Consider the following 10,333-nt stretch of genomic DNA (forward strand, 5'->3'; position numbering starts at 1 on the left):
CGTTGGTAGATGGAGAGTGGTTGATGGAGGCATGTTAGCGCTTCCACTTGGGTTCCCACTAGGTGATCCCATCAGGCTGGATCCGGTCTTCTTGGAGACCACCATGCTGAGAATGGGCTGCTTTCCATCTTGGATCTGGGGCGAGTGTTTTGCTTACTCTCAGGCCATCCAATAGGGCTGTCCTTTTTTCACCTTATCATTTACCTATTTGTGGCTGAGATTCTGTGGTGTTTCAGCTCTAACCTGTCAGCACATAGTTTTGTAGATTATTTGGAGGAAATCATGTAGTGTTTTGTGGTCAAAGATGTGCCACACTACCATGGCGTACTTATCTCTGGTCTGGGAAGAGCGGCAGCAGACCAAACTCTTGTTGAACACCCTCATTCCTCTCTCACTCAGAGGGCCTTGGCATTGTAGATCATGATTTTTGGGCTTTTTCTTTCAAACACGTTTGTAGAATTTGTTATGTGCTAGCTACCAGGAGGGGAGACTTGGGAGACATTTCTTAGCCCCAGGATAGCAGGGGAGCACTGCGGGCTCTGCCTCTAGGAATTTTGAACAGCACACAAATGAGGCTTTTGACACAGGATTGCAGAGTTGCTTGGGTAAGGTTGTCTGGTCATCACCTTGAAGCCTTCTTGACAACAGGTGCAATGTAAGATTTTCTAATTCGTTACTTTGGGCCGTCACGGAACAGGTGAGGCACACAGATTGCTTAGGGTCGTCTTGCCACCAGCTTGATCACCTGATTGCCTGGGTGATGGAGACAAGTCTGCTCTTTGATATGATGAAGATAGCAGGGGTTTGGTGTTACTCCTGGACCCTCATCTCATCATCACCTGGAAGAATACAAGTGGGAGATGAGCGGTAGCTTCATTGCTTCTCATAGGTGGGAGATGATCAGTAGCTTCACTGCTTAGTATATCTGGCATGCCTAGACCAGAAAAGGGAGTGCTATTAGATCTTCAGTGCCGTGTGGAAAGATCTCATCCACACTCTGTGTAGCAAATGGGAGCATTTTTAGTATAAATCCTTTGTTGTATAGGAGCACAGGGCAGTTTTTATTTGCGTTCAGAGCCTAGGCCTCTTCTTGATGGGAGCCCCCACTTAGCCCAGATGGTGTTACTACCCCCAATTGTGGCTTTCCCTCCCACCACCTCAGATATGTCTTCTTTTTCTCCTTTACTTTTCAACTATCTAAAAGATACTTCCCTAATCGATTTATATGGTTTTTCTTTATATTTAAAATATTTGTGCTCCTTTTAAGTACAAATATTTTATATTTGCCTGCTCCAGTACTGGTTACACCATAATGGTTTCATTTTTTCTTTAGCATGTTTATAAATTATAATGTGCATCATAGTTGTAATGCATAATTTCAGGTTTGCATTTCCGCCCATCACCCCTGCTCGATCAGCTTTTCTAGGGCTGGCTTTGCCTGGGCAAAAGGGATCTTGGCAAACAGAAAGCAAGGTAGTTCGTTCATAAACTGTACTCTGTACTTGTTTTTATGAGGGTTCAGACTATTGTAACTAAGAAAGGAGAGGTAACTATTTTTGTACAAATAGGCATTGAAAAAATTTTCTGATAGTTTTCAAGGGTGGTTTTCTATAGGGTTATCAGTTTTGGACACAAGCAGATGAAGATGGGTTGTTCAGGATTCCTAACATCCGATCTGGGGATTATGAACTCTATGGTTGGGTACCTGGCGTACTCGGTGACTACAAAAAGGAAGGAGTTGTGACAATTCAAGCTGGTATGTTCTTAGCCATCCCCCTATGTATCCCCCCTGAAACCCCTCCTTTTTGCCAGGGGTCGCCCCAAGCATTTGGTTGCAGTGGAAGCATAAAACATGGTGTAAAAAGAGAATGGTTGTAAATACTAAAAACGCTCTGAAAAAAGAAAAGACAAAACCTGTAAAAGCAAGTCACCACTTAACAAGGTCAGCCCACAATCAATTATACTTATTGCAAAATCATTCTAGTTGTGGTGAAACTATGTGTTACTTCTCGAGAGTGCTGGTGTAGCTTCTTCCTATTGGGTGTGAGCAGGAGCCCCATGAAATTTCATCCTTCTTGCAGGCCACACAGGAATCGTCACCATTTTGGATTTACGTTGGGCCAACCAGCTATCCTTTTTATGTGTGTATTCTTTTGAGTGCTAGCCTTCATAATGGCTGAGTCTGCCCTTCACCTGCAGAGAAGTGATGGAAACTCAGCTATGGTAACATCTTTTTGCATGAATGTGCACCTACTCTTGGGCATTGAGTAGGGATGCCATAGCACATAGTCTATGCTGTGCATGATGGATTTGATGATTTGAAGCTTTGTCAGTAGACACTCATGAAGTGAAGATCACACTTTGGTTTTTGTTGGGTTTGGGAAACAACTTGAACTTTCCATCGGTATATATTTCTGCCGTAAAAGCGGGCATGCTTTTGAAGTCTTCGTCCAAGTTGTGGCCAGCTAATTTATATTGATTCTTTTAATCCGAAGGATTACATGGTTGAGTCTTCCCTTGACCTCCGGAGAAGTGATAGAGACTCAGTTTGATAAAGATTTGTCTACTGTGGTGACATATCTTTATGCATGAACCTGCATGTACACTCATGCGATGATGATGTGAGTGGGGATGTCATAGCATGTAGTCTATGCTATGCATAATGGAGTTGATGATTTGAACCTTTGTGAGTAGATTTTCGATGAAGTCAAGATCACACTTTGGCTTTTGTTTGGGAAATATCCATTGGTGTGTGTGTGTGTTTTCCCTGGGCATCTTCTGTCTTGCTTCAAGACCAAAAAGCATCTGAATGGGTTTCCACCGTGAATAGGCTACATGCAAGCTGTCTCACAGTGGTTGGATCACAATGAAGTACTATGTGCATTCTTTGTGGTCTCACACCCTCTCTGTCCTAGCACTGACCCAAAATTGATAAGAACTGCCTTTTCATCCACCCTGCATTTTGAGCGTGGAAAGATGCTCTAGTATGGTATCCTTGGCACTTGCACTCCAAACAGCTGCTCATGCTCCTCTCTAGCAAGGATAAGTCTCTCACCGAGGGTTTCCCATGTATTGCTTATCCAAGTGTGGCAAGTCTCTGTTGCATGACTTCCTGTTTTTCTGCCTCTGCCACAGGGTGACATGCTCAACCAATATCTGCAAGGATGTCGAGATGGCCTTTTCTACATGCGCTGCAGTCCAAGGAAGGCAAAATTGCTGATATATAGCACAAGCCAGCCTCATCAGGAGAAAACTGCTATGTGACTCTCACTTTTATTGTGGCTATCAAGGATCCACTCATCGACATAAATCCTGAGAATACAGAAGTTAGGATCTGAGTTCTGTACATGGCCTTTGTTGAGGCCCCCCTCATCATATTTCCCAAGCAACACTAGCCCTAGTATCTACAGTGCCATCAATCCTGGACCATGGGGAATTCCTAACTAATCTCCTGGGTTGTCCTATGCATCCATGAGAATAACACTAGCAAGATGCAAACTAGGTGGTATGGCCAGCAACACCTGCCACCCTGGAGGCTAAACCCAACCTCGCAAAGCTCAAACTGCTTATCAGAGGAAATATTGATACCCATGTGACAATCCAAGTACGTAACAGGATTGCCACCAGTTGATTCTTTTTTTTGGCTTATCTTGGTGGTTTCAGCTGCATGTGGTTTATTCATGCTATTTATGGTATATTGATTTTCTTCATCTTTGGCCCATGTGTTGCACCCTGCTTTTGTGTTATTGTTGGTGCTCAGTTCAATCATGTGCAAGGAAACCCCAATTATGGATTGAGAACTACCTTTGTTAATGGCCTGATGGTACCTCTAAGTTTAGGACTCATGTTATTGCACTCTCAAAACATCAAGAGATTGTGGGGATTATTGATTAAGATATTCAGACCAGGGCATGGTCATCAAAACTCATTGTGCATGATCTTCTTTGAAGAGATCATCCTCTCACTTATCAGCTTGTGCAACGGATGCAGGCAAGTGTTGGGAGTGGGGATTTCAACTAAGATGGATTTTAGAGAGACAATATGCTCCTCCATCTTTGACATTGTGCTGGGCATGTTAACTGGTGATGAGTGTACAGGGAAAGTTTGATTATTGCTCTGCACCCATCCTGTTTCCCCTTGCCATCGTTTGAACTGAAAAATTCCACATCATATGCAAACCAGTGAGGGACTTTGACCTTCCTTAAACCCACAATAGGGTTGGAACCGTAAGGCTGCACCATTTGACCACACCCCATGCATTTTTAAAATTCTAGCCGTCAGTGTCATCATTCAAAACCTAATTTCCAGTGAGTTAAAAAACATGCTGGATGAACAACATATCATTGTCTCTGTTGTAAAAAATGTAGAAGTGGCATGTGCAGTGCACTTGGGCAACTTCAGGTTTCGAGGAAAATCTGTCATCTCATTGCACTCTATTTATATGCATTGTTTCACTTTGCTCCACTTGTTTTGAGGATCATTGAGGAGCAACTGGTGGAATGATTGAACAGTGATTTGGAGTCAGTCTTCTTATAATCACTCTTACTTAGGCTATGAAACTGCATTTAGAGATGGTTTTTGATTCCTCATAGCTTGACTGTATAAGTAGTTTGTTTACTTTTAATAACTGCTCGAGTAGTGCAGCATGTAATACGATTTGATGTTACCATGAATTTTTTCAGTTCCACACTTCTGCCACATTTTCATCAATTTAAAAGCTGCTTGTATGTCAATATGATGATCATGCATGTTCATTATTGTCTGGTCTCCTCAAACCTTTCAACCTTTGCTGGCTTCTGTGAATGGTGCATGCTATTAGGTTCATCTGTTGATCTTGGTGACCTACTTTTTGAGGCACCAAGAGATGGGAAAACAGTGTGGGAGATAGGGATACCTGATCGAAGTGCAGCTGAGTTCTTCATCCCAGATCCTGACCCAAAATACGTGAACAGGCTCTTTCTTAATCATCCTGAAAGGTGAACACTGTTTGATATTGATGGAGATTTATATTCCTGTATAACAAGAAAAGTTTTTATAAACAGTAAATGGCACTGAAATGCATTTTTTAAAACTCTTATTCAAAAAATGTATACTCAAATAAGTACTTTTTCATACTAGCTTGTATTGTTGAGAGTTTTGATAAGGCTAAGTTGAATGGATTTTGATTTATGACTCAGCTTATGAGGTTGTAGATAGCTTAACTGTGTGCGTGCATGCGTGCGCACGCGCACGCGCCCCCCCCCCCCCCCCCCCCCCCCCCGCCCTTAAAGTAGCAGCTTTAAGCTTGGTCTCGAAATTATGATTGCTAACACATGGCACAATAAACATGGTTCTGTATGACCTCAGGTATCGGCAATATGGGCTTTGGCTGCGATATTCAGAAATTTTTCCTGATAAAGACCTGGTTTACAACGTTGGAGTGAGTGACTGGACCAAAGACTGGTTTTTTGCTCACGTAGGAAGGTGCTGGTTCTTTTCCCATGAACCCCTTAGAAGAACTTTTTCAATTGCTTTCCAGCCCAGGTGCAATCTCTTCTGGGTTGTAAACTCACCCAGGCCTTTGTTTGAACCTTCTGACTCTATTGTTTAGCTTATTATCATGTCATTTCATATACTTTACTCTATTTTTTATTCTTTTTGTTTGCTCATAAATAAGGCGTGTCTTAAAAAAAGAAGACCAAGACTGCTGAATTTTTCTAGTAGCATTCTGCTTTGCATATCCAGATCAATATGCCCACTTTGATGCTTTTAGAAGTAAAAAAAATCTCCCAAGCAGCACTGTGTCCTCGAATGTGCTGTCTTATCCAGACCAATACCATTTGTGAGTTAGTCTATGGAGTTGCCGTCACATGACTGAGCAAAGCACCAACAAGGTCTTTTGCTGATCCATAACCGTTTTTTTCATATTAGACCATTAGAACTCTCCCATGGAGGAGCAGAATGAGGTGGGGAACAACAACGGGATATACCAAATTTACCACATCAGATTTCTCCAGTCTTTCTTCCATTTGAAGTTCAAGGGAGACCATTTTCACTCAAATTGAATACACGTTCATGATGACATCTATAGCAGTTCTGTCAAATAGCTTCTACTCATGCCACGACCATATTGGATTCCACAGAGGTTGGTTAGCTAGTATATGGTGATTTTTCTGAAAAGATTATCACCACCAAAACAGTGAGCCTTCCTGCTGGTGGAAGGAATCTAAATCTAAAGGATGCTCCTATTTGGAGTGATTGTTTCAATCGTTATTCAAATTTGCAAAAAAGGAGACTAGATACAGGTCTGAACATTTACCAGTATACTCCATGCGAGCTCAAAACCATTATCACACTAAGAAGTATTAGAACGAAATTTCTGTATTGCAAGTTACAGTTAGCTTCTTAAGTAGTTGTCGTCCTCCTTGGTGAATTACATCTTGGTGGTATTTTTCATGATCTTGTGTTGAGGGATCGAAGAAACTGTTTCAGAATGATTTATGGTCTGGTTATGATGGCTCTTATGACTCCAGAGCTAGGGTGGCTTGGGAGACCATTATTCTTCCAAAACCTGCCTGGGAATCATTGATCCTGATATGCAGAGTAGATCTCTATATTGACCAGATCAATAGTGTGGGGTCTTCTTCAAGGGAACCAGCCTTGGAAGACTCTGGATTTTACAGATGTAGATACATCTGACTATCTAGCCTCAATTTTAAAGGAATGGACCACAATGATATGTGGTCTTAGACAATCTCTTCCAAGCACTGAGGACGAGATTGGAGCTATTATGTGGAATAAAACTCTTAGGGATGAGTGTGAACGTCAAGATAAATAGACAGCCTATCTTGTGGAATGAAATTTTTTGGGATATGTGTGAACATCAGCTTGGAGAGAGTGGATCTATGCATGTTGAAGATCTGGAGGTTGAGCTTGCTCTCAGTGGGAAGCATATGTTTGTAGATCCCAATCCCTGTTTTGCATTGGAGACTATGGCTGTTTGGTGGATCTCAGATATCTATTGTGGGACCTAGGAGAGTGAGGATGAATGGATGCTGGGGCCTACTTGCTGGGCTCATGGAGGTTAGGCCTGAGGTCTCTTTTACGAGGGGACACTGACTGGTCATGCCATCTATGCAGTCAGAGGTACAGTGCAGGTCATCCCTTTGGGCTTGTTGGATCTGCAGGCACCCTTAAGGACATTTCACTCTGCAGTAGACACTAATTGGGAGATTATTGGAAGCTTGACTGCATGGCAGGCCTTGAAATTGCGCTGTACAGAGGCCTTTCCACACTCAAGACTGTATCTGCTATCTGGTCAGAGGCTAGTGCTTTGTCTTGGAAGTCAGCTTTCCTACAATAAATGCATGTCTGGTATTATTGAACTGGGCCCTGAATGATGCTCCATCCGACTTCATGCATACCCTTCCATCTATGTGAAGTAGGATTCAAGGAACTTCTAGGACAGCCCAATACAGACAGAAAACTGGTTGAATTAAGAATGCTGTGAAATTTGAAGTAAAATTTTTTAGATGTAAAGAAGTTGCATCATTGATATTGGCTTGACCAAGCTTTTCTTACATTGAACAGAATCAAAGAGGATGGGTCTGTGGAGCCTACAACATGGCAAGTTCACTTCCAGCTTGAAACTGTAGTCCAATCTGGACCCTACAAGCTGCGATTAGCTTTTGCAGCAGCTAATTTTGCTGCTATCCAGGTATCTCTTTTCCCATGTCATGAAAAGTTTGTCTATTGGAATGTGGGCACATTAAAAAAAAAACTGATCTGCGCTGCATCCTACTCCCAGACAAGGTTGTACCAAATTATACACAGACTGCCTGGGTATGATGCTAGAATCAACAATATGCGGTTGGAAGGGCAGAGGGTCTACCTGATCTAAAGTAAATTAATTTTAATTGCAAAACTTTCAAAAATTAGTTTGCCATGGAAAGATAACGCAATATAAAGAATCCATCAATAACGGATTGCACATATCGCGTACGAACCACACCTCTACGCACCTAAAGAGGTGCATCCATATAGAAACAACTATGGCCCAGTGTACCACATCTTTGAACTGATATGCCACTAACACTTTGTTTGCAAAGGAAAGAGTAACATTTTCTTGGATTAACCATGGAGCTTGGTAGAGTAGTGAGGATTGGGTGGCACTTGCAAAGAGACATGAGGTATTCCATATCCATGGAGGGAAGTCTTAGGACAAGAAATGCCTAAGAGACCCATAAATTGCTAGGGGGTGATGAGGTCAAAGCATAGTTACCAAGGGACGGGGACGGAGACGGGGGACAGGAACGGGGACGGGGACGGGGACGGCTAAAGGTAGGGAACGGGGACGGGGGGGTGGGGACGGTGTAGTGAGTAGGAGAGGGTGGAGAGGAAGGTGATGGACTGTGGAGTAGGAGAGGGAGATAGTGGAGAGGAAAGCTTGAGTAGGAGAGGGAGATCGTGGAGAGGAACTCAAGTCTTGGAAGGCTTGAGTAGAAGAGGAGTGGCTCCAAGCCCATTATATAGTTGTCTTGCTCTCTCTCTCTCTCTCTCAAATGGCCAGTGTTAACGGCTAGTAGCCGTTTATTTGAAAAAAAATGCCTGAAGATTTAGCTGTTGCAGCCGTCCCCGTCCCCTGCAGACAACATCCCCCCGTTCCCACAGGGGGGAACGCCCGTCCCCTGGTCACGTCCCCTCCGTCCCGTCCCCCTGGCCGTCCCCAGCCCGGTGTGCAGGTCTCTCTGCTCGGGACGGCGTTCCCACGTCCCACGTGGGCATCCCTCCGTCCCCCTGTCACTATGGGTCAAAGTGAGTATGGAGTTGGCGGTATACTCGTCCTTCCTCCTTGTTTTGGTTCCTTTTCTTCCTTGAGAGCACTCTCATGAAGTCAAAATTCCATCTACCCCCCCCCCCCCCCCCCCCCCCCCCCCCCCCCCCATTGTTAACCCCCCATCACAAGTATACCCTAACCTCCATTCATGAGCTAAAGCAGACACCTTCATCCTCAAATGTACTAATTGTTTATACATTGAAATATTTGTGAGTTCGTTTGTCCATGTTATTCTGCAGGTCAGGTTCAATGATCCGAACATTCATGTGCCACACTTTGACACCATGCAACTTGGAAAAGATAATGCAATTGCAAGGCATGGCATTCATGGATTGTATTACTCATTTGACATTGATGTTTCCCCCAAGTGGTTGCAAGAGGGGGAGAATATCCTTTACCTCACACAAAGAAAGACACCAAACTATTTTGCAGGAGTTATGTATGATTACTTGCGCTTGGAAGAACCTGCTTTCTAAGTTACAGGATTACCTGCTTACTTTTTTATTTAGTAAAATAATTATATTGGAAAATTTCTTAGTGGAATTGGCCTTAAATTATTGGCTGTACCTATTTGATGAAGAAATGAAGTTTAATTGATTTGTTTAATGACAATAAAGAAATGATGTCTAATTGTTAATACCCAACGAGTGATAGTTCATGCCTATAAAAACACACTCTCTCTCTCTCTCTCTCTCTCTCTCTCTCACACACACACACACACACACACACACACTTTCTTTTAATGTCTAGGGAATAATAATCCCAATTGCTATTGAGTGTACGAGACTGTCTACTTGTTGCCAGTGGCAGCAAGTGCCATCTTGGCCACAGCATATCGCTCTTGTTAAAGCCCACACAGAGTGTCAACTTGCAACTCAGGCAGGTGTCCAACTTGAAAGAGGAATCTCGGGCTTACCAATTTGTCTCACATTGGGTTGCATAAAGGTTGTTTGATGAGCATTGAGCCCTCTTTTAACGTTTGAGGAATAATCCCAATTGCTACTGAGCCACTTGAGTAGATTGTTTTAATGTTTGGGGTAATACCGACCAAGGATGATTTTTGACGGGCTGGGTCACCCTTCAAAATGACGGGTTAGTAGTGTTTTTTCACATTTTACCTTATTTTGTGACGGTCACTTAAAATAAGTGGATGTATTAATGCCCAAAAATGGGCATGATACCAAAGGTTCAACAAGTTTTGAACTCAAGTGGGTACACAATCAGAAAGAGGACTCTCGAGCTAATCAATTTGCCCCACGGTGGGTGGTAAAACGGTGTTCGTTGACGAGCTCTTTAAACATCCCAACTGTTATTGAGTGTATCAGATCTTTAGTAGGTTTTGAACTCAGGTGTGTTTACAACCAGAAAGAGGGCTCTCAGGTTGACCAATGTGTGTGTGTGTTTGTGTGTGTGTGAGAGAGAGAGAGAGAGAGAGAGAGAGAGAGATCCATTCATGATGGTGTCAAAGGGATTTTCGCCAACCAGAAAGAGGGCTCTAAGGTTGTCCAATGTGTGTGT

At 43.0% G+C, this 10,333-nt stretch overlaps 1 protein-coding gene across 4 annotated transcripts in view; it reads left to right on the forward strand.

Annotated features, from left to right (window-relative positions):
• Positions 1-9,435, forward strand: part of LOC147636857 (uncharacterized) — a 32,749-nt gene extending 23,314 nt beyond the window's left edge. For 2 of the 4 annotated variants that reach the window (XM_086800418.1, XM_086800420.1), the window contains 6 exons: positions 1,383-1,473; positions 1,615-1,756; positions 4,820-4,976; positions 5,347-5,463; positions 7,570-7,696; positions 9,055-9,435. In XM_086800418.1, the coding sequence (XP_086656544.1) occupies positions 1,383-1,473; positions 1,615-1,756; positions 4,820-4,976; positions 5,347-5,463; positions 7,570-7,696; positions 9,055-9,291 (871 nt within the window). In that variant the 3' untranslated portion in view covers positions 9,292-9,435. The remainder of the gene's footprint in view (positions 1-1,382; positions 1,474-1,614; positions 1,757-4,819; positions 4,977-5,346; positions 5,464-7,569; positions 7,697-9,054) is intronic. The other 2 variants (XR_015266272.1, XM_086800419.1) reach the window with 2 other exon arrangements.
• The last annotated feature ends 898 nt before the right edge of the window (positions 9,436-10,333 follow it).

This window comes from Cibotium barometz, chromosome 7 (genome assembly GCF_041138505.1).
Source record: "Cibotium barometz isolate CiBa-2024 chromosome 7, ASM4113850v1, whole genome shotgun sequence".
In the NCBI taxonomy this organism is placed as follows: domain Eukaryota; kingdom Viridiplantae; phylum Streptophyta; class Polypodiopsida; order Cyatheales; family Cibotiaceae; genus Cibotium; species Cibotium barometz.